General features: G+C 36.6%; 1 protein-coding gene across 2 annotated transcripts in view; it reads left to right on the forward strand.

Moving 5' to 3' along the window:
• IQCH (IQ motif containing H) overlaps positions 1–17,920 on the forward strand; it is a 188,267-nt gene that overhangs the window by 5,787 nt on the left and 164,560 nt on the right. For both annotated transcript variants that reach the window (XM_074327525.2, XM_088797317.1), the window contains exons 2-3: positions 3,203–3,325; positions 5,226–5,320. In XM_074327525.2, the coding sequence (XP_074183626.1) occupies positions 3,203–3,325; positions 5,226–5,320 (218 nt within the window). The remainder of the gene's footprint in view (positions 1–3,202; positions 3,326–5,225; positions 5,321–17,920) is intronic.

Genomic DNA, 17,920 nt, shown 5'->3' on the forward strand with positions numbered 1-17,920 from the left:
TTGCCAGGAGCATACAGCATAAAAATGAATTGGGGAGTGATGAGAATGATTCAGCCAAACTCTCTCTTTAGCAGAAAGGAATAAAATGGGATTATGAGACTGCTTTTGACAATATGGAGTCTGGTTGCATGGCTCTTTTAAATTCTAGAGCAAATCTTTACTGCATTAACTATTTCAAGGACTTCTTATTAAGCAGTCCTGTCCCCAAACTGTCAAAATAATAATCTTCTTCCAAGTAGGAAATGTATGGAAAGCAATGCATTTGATGATCACAGAGATGATGGGTGACACGCAAAATTTCAATATGGTAGATTGGATCTATTTGAAGAAAGAACAAAGATGTACAACTTAATTTTTTTTCCTATCCAAGTGTGGTAAAAGATTTTCTACAGCATTTGTCACTGTTGCAATTATACAAGCAGATGTGCAGTTATTAAGAGGGGAGAAGAAACTATCTGGCAAGAAAAGTAAAGTGAAAAGCTCTTGAGAAAGATTAAGAGAGCAGTTCAAATCAGTGAGCATTTCCTAGGTGTCAGTTATGTTCCAGGAGTTTTACTAGGAATTAACATTTGTTCAGTGCCCTCTTACATGGCTGGCCCTATACAAAGCACTTTACATTCTTTAACTCATTTTTTTCTTGCCACTACTATGAGAGGTAGTTATTTATCTCCATTTTATAGGTGAGAACACTACTAAGGCTCTAAAAAGCTAAGAAAATTTGCCAAGCTCAGTTTAGTAAAAGAGGAAATAGGATTCTAGTTTATATCTGGTTCCAAAGCCTGTATTCATTCATTGTCACATGCATTGCCTCATTTTCATTCAATTCTATGAAGTATAATAATTCTTTTTTTTCCCTTGGTGAAAAAACTAGAGAAAATGTGGATGGTGCACACGGACATCATGTGACTAGTGATTGAACAAGGAATTATGTTCATCTGCATTTTACTGCTTCTTACTATGTACCAGACCTGCACATATTATCTCATGACTCTATGAAGAAGTATACTTGTCTGCACAAGACAAATGAAGAAACCAGACCTTTGGTTCCCTGGTAGTAACCCAGGGCCGTTTTCACTCCCACCCGCACTTGACAGGCATAATTACAGAATGATGATACACGAAGCTACAAATACTAGAGCTGCAAGAAGGAAATTTAGTGCATTCAAAGGGGTCTGGAAGTGGGGCTTGCCCTTGTGAACTGCCTATTTGTACTTTCCAAATGTCTTTAGACAAGAGATTGTAAATCAGCTTGCAGCAGTGATTTGGACAAAACAACTGAAAGAAGTACATCTTCATCCTTAGCAATAGGTGCATTCAGATTGCAATCTGGGAGCCCTGAAGGCTTTCCATGACAATTTGTGCAGAGTACAAATGACCAGATGTGCCCGCCAGACTGTGATGCCCATGAGTGAACCGATGCAAATTCTGATCTTTTGACTACTTGACTCAGTGGGACTATTTAAGAGTAATCGATAACCTAGGCCGGATCAATGTGTCACTTCAGTTAGACTAACAGAGAAAGGTAACCATTTCAAAATGCCTTCAGCAACCCAGTCTGCAGATTGTTATTGCTGTGACTACTGCTGAAACAGGTGTCGGGTTCATAAATTTGCATAACAAAATGTTTTTCTTGTGGCAGCAGCCCATACAATAATTGGTGCCATCTGTATTTATCTGTTGAAGTTTGGTCTCCAATATGAATGCAGAGAGAATCTTGTGCTGTCTAATTTCACAGTGCCCATTTTATTCTGAGGGCGCTTAACATTGGAAAGATATTCATCATTTCTATGGAAAACACAAATTGAAGGAAAATGTTAAAGTAATAAGACATGGGTTTTTTCCTTCATGGATCATTTCTGACTACATAAAACAAAATCAAGGCCACATACCTACAGAACTGCTTCTTCAGAGCAGTTAATGAGGAAGATCCAACTAGAATGCAAAACCAATAGGCCCTGCCAGCTTATTTACGATTCTCTTTCAAAAGGCATGGCTTTCCACAAATTGGTAACCACAATATTGCCACGGGGATGCGAAAGACAGTTTGGGGAATATAATCAATAATGTTGTAAAGATTTTGTAGGGTGTCAGATGGGCCTTGTCTTATTAGGGAGACCACTTAATAGACGGTGTAGATGCCTGAACACTGCACTGCACACCTGAAGCGGAAGCTGAATAATAATGAATGTCAACTATAATTTAATATACATATAGTCACAGGCTGTGGAGTACAGCATAGGGAATAGAGTCAATGGAACTGTAACAGCTGTATATGATGTCAGAGGGGTAGTAGATTGAGGGAGGGGGGTTATCACTTTGTAAAGGGAGTAAATGTCTAACTATTACATTGTTTTGTACACCTGAAAACTTAAAAAAAAAAAAGGAATCATTAAGAGGACTCCTCCAAATTTTAAGACAAACCAATAAATAAATAAATAAATAAATAAATAAATAAATAAATAAATAAATAAATAAATACATAAAATAAAAGGCATGGTTTTCCCTAGAATCTTTCTTTGTTGGAAGTTTTCTTACCTTTTAACCAATTAGTAGAAATCAGAGTTTGGTGTAAACTTCTTAATTGTCTCTGAGTCAACTGCTTTACCATGTGAGAAAGCAGAAGCCATTTGAGTTGCAGTTTTAGCTTGGATTTGTTTCTAATGGGGGAAGAAAAAATAGCAAATTGTATAAAAGCCTTGTTTTTCAAAAATCTGAAAGACAATAATGGAACATTCTAATAAAGAATATCTTAGAATCATAAAGACAGACCTTTTCAATGAACACCGTAAAATCAACTTTATGGTCTCTAGCAACTCAAGCAAATTGCAAACCTTTATAATAAACAGTTTTAGGTGGACTATGTACTATGTTTCCCCGAAAATAAGACCTAGCCAGACAATCAGCTCTAATGCGTCTATTGGAGCAAAAATTAATATAAGACCCGGTATTATGTATTATATTATACTATATTATATTATATTATATTATATTATATTATATTATATTATATTATATTATATTATATTATATTATATTATATTATATTTTAAAGATCTGGTCTTATGTTATAGTAAAATAAGACCGGGTCTTATATTAATTTTTGCTCCAAAAGACTCATTAGAGCTGATTGTCCGGCTAGGTCTTATTTTTGGGGAAACATGGTATGTATTCTTTTAATGTTTCATATTTTTTGTGCCTACAGGTCCATGAAGATCTTCATCAATTAAAGGAGAAATTAGCAAACTTCCCACTTGCGGAAAGAGGAGAGACACTAGATATTCAGAATCTTGAAACAGCAATCAAAAGGACTGAAACGGGGTTAAGAGTAAGTAGAAGTTTAGATATTAAATAAAATACCAGAAGGAGACAAAGATTCCTCTAGAAGAAAAGAACTGTGGTTCTCACAGGACCCTGTATAGTCCTGTAACAGAGGTGAACTTAGGGTAGTCATCAGCTTTCTTATTCTGTTCCTCTTTTTAAAAAAATGATAATGATGATTATTAACTGATTGATTGATTTACATCCTGTCACATTTCACAAAGAATTTAAGATATTGACAGTATAAGCTTATGCAGTGATAACCCCTCAAATGTGGTTTGAGAAAAAGAATTTAGAATTTACAAAATAATCACCATTAGTCCAACAATATGCCTAACCACAAAGGATTCATACCAATACATCGTAGAGAGCGTCTATCACTGGGATTCTAAAAAAAAATAAGAGTTGACTGTTCCCAAATAGTTTAAGTATCTTGAGATTAGTCATTTTTATAATATTGTAATCCAGTGGGCAAAACTAAAGAAATGTATACCAATTTTGGAACAGAGAAATAAAGTACATAGGGACTGTATCATAACAGACAGATCTAAAGGCAGGGGAGAATCCAATCTTCAGATCAAGATAATACTCATTTATGAAACATGAATGTATATCCAAAGGAAACAAAAACACTAACTCGAGAAGATATCTGCACCCCCACATTTGTTGCAGTATTATTTACAATAGCCAAGACATGGAAGCAACCTAAGTGTCCATAGACGGATGAATGGTTAAAGAAAACTATATACACATACATATATAATGGAATATTATTCAGTCATAAAAAAGAAGGAAATCTTGCTATTTGAGACAACATGGATAGACCTTGAGGGCATTACACTAAGTGAAATAAGTCAGACAAAGAAAGACAAATACCATGTAATCTCACTCATATGTGGAACCTAACCCCTCACCCCCTAAAAAAAATCTGAACTTATAGATACAGAGAACAGATTGGTGTTTGCCAGAGGTGGGGGTGGGGTGAAATAGGTGAATGTGGTCAAAAAGTACAAACTTCCATTTGTAAAAAAAAAAAATAAGTCCTAGGTATGTAATGTACATCATGATGACTATAGTTTAAAATACTGTATTGTATGTTTGAAAGTAGCTAAGAGATTAGATCTTAAAAGTTCTCATCACAAGAAAAAAATGTTGTAACTGTGTGGTGGTCGAAGTTAACTAGACTTATTGTGGTGATCGCTTCACAATATATGCAAATACCAAATCATTGTGTTGAACATCAGAAACGAATATGTTATACCTTAATATTTTTTAATTAAAATAAGAATGAATTAGCACATGGGTCCAAATAAGGACCATCTCCATCTTCTAGACCTTTTATTGTCAGTATCTTTGCTCTCGCCTCAGACTTTCACTCTGCCATGTTTTCAGCTTCATCGCTCAGCTCCTGAGGCTCTGAGAGATGTGATTTATTTTGTAGCCTCATCAGACTAGCACACCATCATCCTATATTCCTTGATGGTGAGAGGGCTGGACCCAGCTGGAGTCTTTGGGTTGGTCATTTTAAATAATCTGTTATCTGAAGGTCAATTCTTTCCTTGATGTTTGCTTGAAGTCCCTGTACGAGAAAGACATTGCTCCATGCCTGTATTGCCTAGTAAATTTACCTGGCTAAGCAATTTACTGACTATTGTGCCTAGTTTCATTTGTGAAGAGTGCTACAAGTCACTCAAGCTCTGAGTCTCAATTGTTTATTATACTTTTTGGGATAAAGTAATTTGGCCTTGAGGTGTCTAATTATACCTTAGGCATGCAATAAACACGTAGCATGTTGTGTCTTTTGGCTTAATTACACAATTCAGAGTGTTAACCTAATGAAATGAAGTAAATTAGCTGAGGATCTTAAGTCCACTATAATGGCCTAAACTTTAACTTTTCTGTAACAGATTCACATTGAGAAGTATTTAAATGTTGTAAATCATCATGTGTTAACGACTCCTATTCATGATGGCCAGTTATATTCTCCTCACAGTTCCAAATGGTAAGTAAAATAGCCATTTTAGTATGTATCCAAAATAACTTCTCCCTCAGATGAGATGACTGAAAAGACAAAATTTTCTTGGCTTTGTTTATATCCATTCTACTAATTTCAGTAGTAGTTTTGCATAAGAAGTTAATGGCACAATTTGGACTTTAATAAAATTTATTCTGGGATACTTTATTGAGCTGTAATGCTTGACACAATGACAGTTATTTCAGGGTCTTATTTTGGTGTTACTCTTTTTTAATTTTTAGTAAAAGGTATCCAAAATTCAACTTCTAAAGGAAATATTTTAATGCAAATCAGTTTTTGTGCTACTCAGATCACGTGGCTCTTTCTTTACAGTTTTTAGCATATGTGCTCTATTGTAAAGATGATTTTGGTATGGGGTAAAAAAACCCAAAAACCCAAAATAATGAAACTTGCTAGAAATATTCATTATGTAACACATCCTAAGAGATGATTTATTGAAATTAGAATTGAGTTAAAGAGAAATGACCTTGCCTTATCTTGGACCTTCTTATACATTGGCCTCCCGAATTTTTTTGTTCGTAGATTAAGGTTTTGTACTAAGCTTAAAAACTCTGTGGCCATTATTTGGATGGTAAATATACACAGCAAGTCCTCACTTAACATCTCTAGGTTTTTGGAAACTGCAACTTTAAGAGAAACAAAGACTCACAATGAAACTAATTTGACCATAGGCTAATTGATATGAACAAGAATTAATTTCCTACAGCATATTTCTAGTCACAAAAACATCAGCAAACTTCTAAACAAAGACCTAAACACTTCTAATATTAAACATTGAAATAAATGTGAGCTATACATACATTTAAGGAACGTTAATTAAAATAAGTAAGATAATGATTTTTCAACCTGCTCATTCCAGTTCAGGGTCACGGGTGGCCAGAACCTATCTTAGCAGCTCAAAGCACCAGGCAGGACCCACCCTGGTCAGGATGCCCTTCCATCACAGGGCCACTCACACTTATACCCACACTCACTGAGACTGGGACAAATTTAGACATGCCAGCTCACCTAATGTGCACTTCTTTGGGATGTGGGAGGAAACCACAGAACCTGCAGTAAATTCTTGCAGATATGGGGAGAACGTGCAAACTCCACACAAACAGTGGCCCTGGCCGGGAATCAATTTTTTTCTTTTTCTCATCAACGTTATAATGAAACGACGTTGAACAAAAATGACATTATTCCTATAAGACATTATTAAAAGAAATTGAAGAAGACACAAAGAAATGGAAAGACATTCCATGTTCATGGATTGGAAGAATCAACATACTTAAAATGGCCATATTATCCAAAGCAATATACAGATTTAATGCAATCCCCATCAAAATCCCTGTGGCATTTTTTAAAGAAATACAACAAAAAGTCATCAGATTTGTATGGAACCACAAAAGACCCCGAATAGCCAAAGCAATCCTAAAAAAAAAAAAGAACAATGCTGGAGGTATCACACTCCCTGACTTCAGCTTGTACTACAGGGCAACAGTAATCAAAAACAGTATGATATTGGCAGAAAAACAGACACACAGACCAATGGAATAGAATTGAGAATCCAGAAATAAACCCACATAAATATGGACAGATAATTTTTGACAAAGAAGCAAAAAACATACAATGGAGAAAAGACAGCCTCTCTTCAAAAAATGGTGCTGGGAGAATTGGAAAGCCACGTGCAAAAGAATGAAACTAGACTGCTATCTGTCGCCATGTACCAAAATTAATTCAAAATGGATCAAAGACCTAAACATAAGACCTGAAACAATAAATTGCATAAAAGAAAACATAGGTACTAAACTTATGGACCTTGGGTTCAAAGAGCATTTCATGAATTTGACTCCAAAGACAAGGGAAGTAAAAGCTAAAATAAATGAATGGGATTATATCAAACTAAAAACCTACTGCACAGCAAAAGAAACCATTGACAAAATAAAGAGGCAACCCACCGAATGGGAGAAGATTTTTGCAAACAACTCCTCCAATAAGGGGCCATTATCCAAAATATATAAGGAACTCATAAAACTCAACAACAAAAAAACCAACAATCCAATTAAAAAATGGGCAGAGGACCTGAAGAGACATTTCTCCAAAGAGGACATACAAATGGCTAATAGACATATGAAAAAATGCTCAACATCACTAATAATCAGCGAAATGCAAATAAAAACCACAATGAGGTATCACCTCACCCCAGTCAGAATGGCTATCATCAACAAGACAAATAGTAACAAGTGTTGGAGAGGCTGTGGAGAAAAAGGAACCCTCGTACACTGTTGGTGGGAATGCAGACTGGTGCACCGCTATGGAAGGCAGTGTGGAGGTTCCTCAAAAAATTATGAATAGGATTACCGTATGACCCAGCAATCTCTCTCCTGAGTATCTACCCAAAAAATCTGAAAACATTTATCCATAAAGATATATGTGCTCCAATGTTCATTGCAGCTTTATTTACAGTGGCCAAGACATGGATAGATGAATAGATGAATGGATAAAGAAGTTATGGTATGTATACACAGTGGAATATTTTTTTTTCACAGTGGAATATTATTCTGCCATAAGAAAAGATGAAATAGTACCATTTGCAGCAACATGGATGGATCTTGAGATTATAATGCTAAGCGAAATAAGTCAGACAGAAAAAGTAGAGAGCCATATGATTTTACCGATATGTGGTATATAAAACTTAAAACAACAAACGCACAAGACAAACAAATGACGAAACAAAAACTCATAGACACAGACAATAGTTTAGTGGTTACCAGAGGGTAAGGGGTGTGGTGGGTGGGAGATGAGGGTAAGGGGGATCAAATATATGGTGATGGAAGGAGAACTGACTCTGGGTGGTGAACACACAATGTGATATATATAGATGATGTATTACAGAATTGTACACCTGAAATCTATGTAACTTTACTAACAATTGTCACCCCAATAAACTTTAATTAAAAAAAAATGACGCTATTTGATGACCTGCTATATCAAGCATAAGTGAATAATATGAGACGGTAAGGTCAAGTTTCAGAAATGACTGTGGAAATCTATAGGCAGACAAGTCCCAGGACTTAGTAGTGGGGAACAGAGCCTTGGGGTTATGTTGTACCTGTCTCTGTTTCCTCCACATGAAGGCACCCATCATCCCTTGGTAGAGGCAATCCTTCCTTCGTCTGTCTGGTTTTCAGCCATTTATATCTTTGATTTCTAAATTTGGGAGTAAAAGTGTGGCCCGCAAATACATAGGTTAATATACATAATCTTTTAAAACAAAGAAACTGTAAGGAACATAATAAAAGGGATTCTTGGAGAAGAAAATATTGAAGGTTACTTTACCAATTTATATAGACTCTTAGTTCAAAATCAAGAGAGACCAACAAGGCAAAATGGAGGCCTATATAGACGGCAGCAAGGAGATCTGTAGTAGGTAGAGATAGTGTGTGGCCAAAGGATGGAACACACGAACAGCAAGCAGGAAAGCCTCAGAATGGTGGGGGTGGATAAACAGGAGAACAGAGTCTTCACCAAATGTAATGGAAGCTCTCCTGTCTCCTGCTTTCTCGTTGTCCCCTCATTGTGGAAAGAACGGAGAGCCTGGGCTGTAGGTTTGCAGGTTATGATAGCTGAAAAGAGCAAACTAAGTAGCAACTGCAGCAAACAGAAAAGTTCTGGCAGAGACCTTTGCTTGTACAGTTCTCCTTTGCCAAAGCATGAGTGCTCTTGGCCATTATTGGGGTCTGGAAAAGTTAAGGAAGATCACTGGGGCTTGGAGCTGTCTCCCAGCAGTGGTCCTTGGATCTGTCTCCCAGCAGTGGTCCTTGGATCCTATCTTTCCTGTGTAACACAATAATATCAGCAGCACAAAATATTTTTTTTACTTTACAAGCGCAGCACAAAATTTTTCTCTTGCTAAAAAATGGTTATTATAATGTTCTGGGTTTTTAATCTTGTTAATCATGATGACTTTATACTGACTGTGGCTAATATCCCCAAATTCCTTCCACACTTAGGTGAGATGCCACATTGATGCTGGTTAGATGTAAGGCCACATTTCAGTTAGTCTTCTGGACAGTTTTTAAGTTTGGGGGTGTCAGGGGAAAGCTGACTTTTCAGAAGTTCAATTGGATTATCATAATTTTCACTTTCAAATGTGGCTCAAGAAAAGCTCATGTTAGGAGTAGAAGTGTCAGTTTTGCCATTTTCTTGTTTTTCACTGATGCTTGCTAGTATCATTATCTTCCAAAATACAGTGCTTTTTGGGTGTTTTTTTTTTTTTGCAAGACTCTTTTAAAGACACCTGTCCATTTTTTTTCAGGGTTAGTTTAGGTAAAACTAAATAATATAATCCATGAACTCACTGCATGAGTGAACTGAAGTCCATTCTAATGCTTTGAAAGCAAATGTACCAGCGCTGGACCCAAAGTTTATGCCTGTGTGGTTTGTATCTCCCACTCTCAGGCGGTCTCCAGAACTGCAGGTGACATGACCACTTGAGGGACCCAGGGACAAGCTGAATATTAAATAGTAGTACAAAATAACTTCTTATTTTTATTTCTTACTGTATATATTTCTTATTTTACGTAAATAGAAAGTCTTATACTTTCTTCACACGACCAATGGCCATGTCTTAAGTATCACTTGTTATGTGGGAATCCCCCTTGATAGACACAGGTCAAGAATGATGGTTCTGGAACAGTGGTTTGCAGTCCTCTTTCACTGTTTCCCAGATGGGGTGCTGGAGTCTGCATTTTAACAAACACTCTTGGTATTCCTAATGCAGACAATGTGTGCTTGGAATCCCAGGGACAAGCATGACTCCCTGGAGCCAATCTTCTTGGGGCCACACAGAGACCTGCCTCTGTAGGATTAAGAGCTTAGTCCCGGAAATTCTGCTGCTCGGATGCAATGAAGGAGTAAAGCCTCTTACAGTGGGATGGAGCCAGGAGTGGGGCCTGGTGGTCAGGCTGGTAGGACTGCCAATGTCTGCTCCAACGGTGAGGCTGATGGAGCGTCAGAGGCCAAAGTTCAGGGCAGCAACTCCTTCTGAGAAGGGTAGCGTGTAGTAAGGACTAGATTTCTGTTGCTCCTTTGACAGCAGAGCACAGTTCCTACGAGCAAATGAGAATCAACACTTTTCAGATGGATGGGGCTTCATTCTGCCTATGGAAACTCAGGCTATTGGGACAATTCATGCCAAATGAAAACTATCCCTAGATATACCTTTAAAAATGATTTAGAACAGACATACAGTAATCATCATCCTCATGAATTTCATCATCGTCAATATTTTCAGTACGCTTGACAATTTGCAAAGGACTTTTTATTTAAACCTATGAGGTATATATTTACCCTTTTCTTTTAAAGATGTGAAAGCTGAGGCTCCCACCAGTCCTTGGCCATGTAGGTGATCAACAGTGAGGTCCAGATTCAAGTCCAGTCACGCGTCTTCAATCTGTGACCTTCTCCTACACCAGAGCTGCCTGAAGGACGGGGAGCCTAGTTTTCACAAAAGACAGTTTTCCTTTTTTTTTTTTTTTAAGATTTTTTTTTTATTGGGGAAGGGGAACAGGACTTTATTGGGGAACAGTGTGCACTTCCAGGACTTTTCTCCAAGTCAAGTTGTTGTCCTTTCAATCTTAGTTGTGGAGGGTTCTGTTCAGCTTCAAGTTGTTCTTTCAGTCTTAGTTGTGGAGGGCGCAAGACAGTTTTCCTTTTAAGCAAGTATTGCTCAAGGGGAAAATCTGGTAGTTTTGTCTAGTAGAAACAAAACCCAGTATGTACACAAAGTGATAATAACGGATGCTGGTAAATGAAAGATTTTCTTAGCAGTCATTCAGAAAACAATGATAAGGACATTATCAAAAGTGGCATATTTTCTCCGAGGAGCTCAAAGTGCTTCTGCATTGTTTTCAAAATAGGTTTTACTGTTACCCCACTTTGGCAATGATTCTTCTTCTGTTGTCAGAGTGTGGTTCCTCTTCCTTTCATTGCTGGCTTTCCCCGATTTTATTGCTTGTGGTTTCTGCTCACACTGTTCTTAACGACAAGGCTTTGCTTGTTGACACTGGGAAGGTGACTCCCATCTGAACCAACAATATCAGAACTGCACAGAAACCTTCACTTTAGATGCTGTTGTGCTAGCGTTTGGGGGGGGGGGAAGCAAGAACAAAGCAAATATATAATAGTGAGAAACAAAGCGAAAGAAGAGAGGTTTCTGTTCAATGGTGAGAGTAAATTAGATAATACGTATATTTCGCTCAATTATTGAAGCACCTTGGAGCCAATCTCTTCTGGGTTCTTACAAAGCAGTACACACATCCCGCTTACAGAGAATCTGACTACATTCTAGTCAGAGATAGAGATGAAGCACGGGCAACAGGACATTAACACGTGGGAATCTAGGGGAAGAGTATTTGGGTGCTCACTATTCTTTCAGTGTTTCTGTGGGTTGAAATTTTTTTAGACAAAAAATAAATTTTAAAATAGTAGTCAAAACATAAAAAATAACAACTGGAAAAACATTTGCAGCAGATATGATACAAAAATTACTGATATTCTTAAATACAAGGAGCTCTTGACAATAAAAAAAAAATGACAAGAGATAGAAATGCAAATAACGAGTAAATATGTAAAAAGATATTTAAAATGTTTAATCTCACCGGTAAACCATAAAAATGTAAATTAAATGACGTATTACTACTTTTTCTTTACGAATGAGCAAAACAGATCACTTACACCACTCTACTACTCAGTGCTCATGAGGGGGCAGCAGGATGGCCAGACTTTTATACTACTGGTAGAGGTATAAATCAGCACAAAGTTCTTAAAGGCAATTTTTCAACATATGTGAGAAGATTTTTTTAATTTAGTAGTTGTCACCTCTAGGAATTTATCCTAGGAAATAAGGACCGATATTCAGGAATTTCTATATAAGTTTGTTCAAAGAACCCTGGCCATTACATATAAAACAAACTTAAGAAGGCTTTGAAGGGTGGAGAGAAGGAGGTGGGACCTTGGGGCACAAGGAAGAACATGGTGGTGAGGTCCCTGTATGTTCTTTTTGCCTCATATATTGCGTAAATGACCTTTATCGTTTTCCTTCTCTCTGACATTCTAACATTTCTTGCAAGATGGGTCTCTGCAACAAATTCCCTCCGTTTTTGTTTGTCTGAGGACAGGTTTATTTCTCCTTCACTTTTTTATTTTTTTAAGGTATTAGATAATTTTTTTTTTTTTTTTTTTTTTTTTAGTTTCAGGTGCACAAGACAAAGTAATACTTAGACGTTTATCTTTTATATCCCTCACATTGTGTGAACCCCCTCCCCCCATCCACTAACCCTCTGACATCGCACACAGCCATTACATTTCCACTGTCTCTATTCCTAATGCTGTACTCCGCTTCTTGTAACTACATATATATATATATATATATATATATATATATATATATATATATATATATAAACTTGTAGTTGACATTCATTATTGTTCAGCTTCAGCTTCAGGTGTACAGTGCAGTGATCAGGCATCTACATCATCCTTGAGGTGGTCTCCCTAATGAGACAAGTGTCCATCGGATACCCTACAAAATCTTTACAACATTATTGATTACATTCCCCAAATTAATTTTCAGAACCCCGTGGACATCTTCTGGTTACTGACTGTTTTCTAATTCCCTCACCGTCCCCCTTATCCCCACACCCCTCCCATCTAACAACCCTCAGTTTTTCCTCTTAGTCTCCAAAACAGTTTCTGATTAGTTCATTCACTTATTCTTTTCTTTAGATTCCACATTTAAGTGAGATCATATGGTATTTGTCTTTCTCTGTCTGACTTATTTCACTTAATATAATGTTCTCTAGGTCCATCCATGTTGTTGCAAATGGTAAGATTTCTTTCTTCTTTATGGCTGAGTAATACTCCATTGTATAAATGTACCACAGTTTCTTAATCCAGTCATCTACCGATGGGCATTTTGGTTGTTTTCATGTCTTGGCTACTGTGCATAGAGCTGCAATAAACATAGGAGTGCATAAAGTTTTTTGAATTAGAATTTTGGATTTCTCCGGATAGATACCTAGGAGTGGGATTGCTGGATCATAAGGTAGTTCCCTTTTCAGATTTTTGAGATACCTCCATATTGTTTTCCATAGTGGCTGCACCAATCTGCAATCTCACCAACAGTGCACAAGGGTTCCCTTTTCTCCACATCCATGCCAACACTTGTTGTTTGTTGATTTATTGATGATAGCCATTTTGACTGGGGTGAGGTAGTATCTCATTGTGGTTTTTATTTGCATTTCTCTAATGATTAGTGAGTTTGAGCATTTTTTCATATGTCTGTTTGCCATCTGTATGTCCTTTTTAGAAAAATGTCTCTTCATGTCCTCTGCCCATTTTTCAATTGGGTTGTTTATTTCTTTGGAGTTGAGTTGAGTGAGTTTTTTATAAATTTGTGATATTAACCCCTTATCAGATATATCATTGGCAAATATCTTTTCCCATTCAGTAGGGTCCCTTTTTGTTTTATTGATGGTTTCCTTTGCTGTGAAAAAACTTTTTAGTTTGATGTAATCCCACATGTTTATTTTTTCTGTTACTTCCCTTGCGTGAGGAGATATATCAGTAAAAATCTTACTCCGGGTAATGTCTGTGAAGTTTCTTCCTATATTTTCTTCTAGGAATTTTATGGTTTCAGATCTTACATTTAAATCTTTAAGCCATTTTGAATTTATTTTTGTATATGGTGTAAGGAGGTGGTCCAGCTTCATTTTCTTGCATGTGTCTGTCCAGGTCTCCCAGCACCATTTATTGAATAGACTGTCTTTACCCCGCCGTACATTCTTGCTTCCATTGTTGTAGATTAAATGGCCATACAGGCAGGGATTTATTTCTGGACTCTCTATTCTGTAAAACTGATCTACATGTCTGTTTTTATGCCAGTACCATGCTGTTGTACTGCATGTGCTGGCATAAAACAGTTGATTACTGTAGCCTTGTAGTATAATTTGATGTCAGGTATTGTTATACCTCCCACTTTGTTTTTATTTCTCAAGATTGCTGAGGCTATCCGGGGTCTTTTATGGTCCCATATAAATTTTAGGATTATATGTTCTATTTCTGTGAAAAACGTCGTTGGTAGTTTGATAGGAATTGCGTTGAATATGTATATTGCCTTAGGCAGTATGGACATTTTAACTATATTAATTCTTCCTATCCATGAACATGGTATGTGTTTCCATCTATTTGTATCTTCTTTCATTTCTTTCTTCAGTGTCTTATAATTTTCTGAGTACAGATCTTTTACTTCTTTGGTTAAATTTATTCCCAGGTATTTTATAGTCTTTGAAGCAATTGTAAATGGGATTGTTTTTTTAAATTTCTCCTTCTGGTGTTTTATTATTGGTATATACAAATGGAACTGATTTCTGAATATTAATTTTGTATCCTGCAACTTTACTAAATTCATCTATCAGCTCTAATAGTTTCTTGGTGGAGTCTTTAGGGTTCTCTATATATTGTATCATGTCATCTGCATATAATGACAATTTTACTTCCTCCTTACCGATTTGGATGACTTTTATTTCTTTTTCTTGTCTGATTGCTGTGGCTAGAACTTCCAGCACTATGTTGAATAGAAGTAGAGAAAGTGGGCAACCTTGCCTTGTTCCTGATCTTAGGGGGAATGGTTTTAGCTTTTCCCCATTGAGTATGATGTTAGCTGTGGGTTTATCATATATGGCCTTTATTATGTTGAGATATGATCCCTCTATTCCCACTTTCTTAAGGGTTTTTATCATAAATGGCTGCTGGATTTTATCAAATGCTTTTTCTGCATATATCCATATGATCATGTGATTTTTATTTTTCATTCTGTTAATGTGGTGTATCACATTAATTGATTTGCGGATGTTGAACCACGCTTGCATACCAGGGATGAATCCCACTTGATTATGGTGTATGATCTTTTTAATGCATTGCTGAATTCTGTTCGCTAATATTTTGTTGAGGATTTTTGCATCTATGTTCATTAGAGATATCGGCCTGTAGTTTTCTTTTTTTGTGGTGTCTTTGTCTGATTTGGGGATCAGGGTGATAGTGGCTTCATAAAAAGTGTTTGGGAGTCTTCCCTCCTTCTGGATTTTTTGGAAGAGCTTGTGGAGAATAGGTGATAATTCTCTTTTGAACGTTTTGTAAAATTCACCTGTAAAACCATCTGGTCCAGGGCTTTTGTTTGTTGGGAGATTGTTGATTACTGATTCAATTTCCCTGGTGGTAATCAGTCTATTCAGGTTTTCCGTTTCTTTTTGAGTTAGCCTTGGAAGGTTGTACGCCTCTAGAAAATTGTCCATTTCTTCCAGATTGTCAAATTTGTTGGCATATAGTTGCTCATAGTAGTGTCTTAAAATTTTTTGTATTTCTGCAGTGTCTGTTGTCACTTCTCTTTCATTTCTGGTTTTATTAATTTGGGTCCTCTCTCTTTTTTTTTAAATGAGTCTGGCTAAGGGTTTGTTGATTTTGTTTATCTTCTCTAAGAACCAACTCTTGGATTCATTGATCTTTTGTATTGTTTTTCTGGTTTCTATTTCATTTATTTCTGCTCTGATCTTTATTATCTCCTTCCTTGTACTCCCTTTGGGCTTATTTTGCTGTTCTTTTGCCAGATCCCTTAAGTGTGAAGATAAACTGTTGATTAGTCATTTTTCTTGTTTCTGTAGGTAGGCCTGCAATGCTATGAATTTCCCTCTTAGGACTGCTTTCGCGGCATCCCATAAATTTTGGGTCATAGTGTTTTCATTTTCATTTGTCTTGAGATATCTTTTGATTTCTTCCTTGATCTCCTGGTTGACCCATTCATTATTTAGTAACATGTTATTCAGCCTCCATGAATTGGTGTGTCTTCCAGTTTTTGTCCTGTACTTCATTTCTAATTTCATAGCACTGTGGTCAGAGAAGACAACTGGTATGATTTCAATTTTCTTAAATTTATCAAGACTTGTTTTGTGGCTTAACATATGGTTTATCTTGGAAAATGTTCCATGTGCGCTTGAGAAGAACGTATATTCTGTAGCATTGGGGTGAAATGCTCTGAAAATATCAATTAAATCCAAGTGGTCCAATGTGTCATTTAAGGCTGTTGTTTCCATATTGATTTTCTGTCTGGAAGACCTGTTCCTTGTTGTCAGAGGAGTGTTGAAGTCCCCTACTATGATAGTGTTACTGTTGATCTCTGTCTTTATGTCAGTCAAGATCTGTTTTATATATTTAGGTGCTCCTATGTTGTGTGCATAGATGTTTACTAGGGTTATGTCCTCTTGTCGGATCGATCCCTTTATTATTATATAGTGCCATCTTTGTATTTTAATATGTTCTTCATTTTAAAGTCTATTTTGTCAGATATAAGTATTGCAATTCTAGCTTTTTTCTCATTTCCATTTGCATGAAATATCTTACTCTAATCCTTCACTTTCAGCCTGTACATGTCTTTTGATCTGAGGTGAGTCTCTTGTATACAGCATATGCAAGGGTCTTGCTTTCTTATCCACTAAGTCACCCTATGTCTCTTGATTGGAGCATTTAATCCATTTACATTTAAAGTGATTGTTGATAGGTACATAGTTATTGCCATTTTAAAATTTGTAGTTAGATTGTTTTCATCTTTCTTCTATTTACAGAAGTCCCTTTAGCATTTCTTGCAATGCTGGCTTCGTGGTAATAAATTCCTTTAGCTTATTCTTTTCTGGGAAGCTCTTTATCGCTCCATCAATTTTAAATGATAGCCTTGCTGGATAAAGCAATCTAGGTTGTAGGCCTTTGTTTTCCATCACTTTGAGTATCTCCTGCCACTCCCTCCTGGCCCTCAATGTTTCTGTAGAAAAGTCATTTGATAGTCTTATGGGAGCTCCCTTGTATGTAACCTTCTGTCTTTCTCGTGCTGCTTTTAGGATTCTCTCTTTGTCTTTAACCTTTGCCATTTTAACTATAATGTGTCTTGGTGTGGACCTGTTTGAGTTTATCCTGATTGGAACTCTGTACTTCCTGGGCTTGTATGTTGGTTTCCTTCATCAGGTTAGGGAAGTTTTGGGACATTATTACTTCAAATATGTTCTCAATCCCTTGCTTCCTCTCTTCACCTTCTGGTATTCCTATGATGCACATGTTGTTGCGCTTGATGTTATCCCATAGGTCTCTTAAACCATCTTCATTGTTTTTTATTCTTTTTTCTTTCTGTTGTTCTGTTTGGGTGATCTCTGCTAACTTGTCTTCTAAGTCACTGATTCCATCCTCTGCTTCATCTAACCTGCTGTTAATTCCTTCAAGTGAGTTCTTTATTTCAGTAATTGTGTTCTTTATTTCTAACTGGTTGTTCATTATGATTTCTATATCCTTCTTTATGTCGTCTCTAAGCTCCTTAAACATTCTTATCATCAGTGTTCTGAACTCTGTCTCTGATATGTTGGTTACCTCTGTTTCATTTGGTTCCATTTCTGGAGATTTCCTCTGTTCTTTTATTTGTAACATGTTTCTTTGTTTCCCCATTCTGGCTGACTCTCTGTGTTTGCTTCAATGTATTAGGTAGAT

Source organism: Rhinolophus sinicus, chromosome 3, assembly GCF_057876585.1.
Source record: "Rhinolophus sinicus isolate RSI-liver-muscle chromosome 3, RSI-T2T, whole genome shotgun sequence".
In the NCBI taxonomy this organism is placed as follows: Eukaryota; Metazoa; Chordata; class Mammalia; order Chiroptera; family Rhinolophidae; genus Rhinolophus; species Rhinolophus sinicus.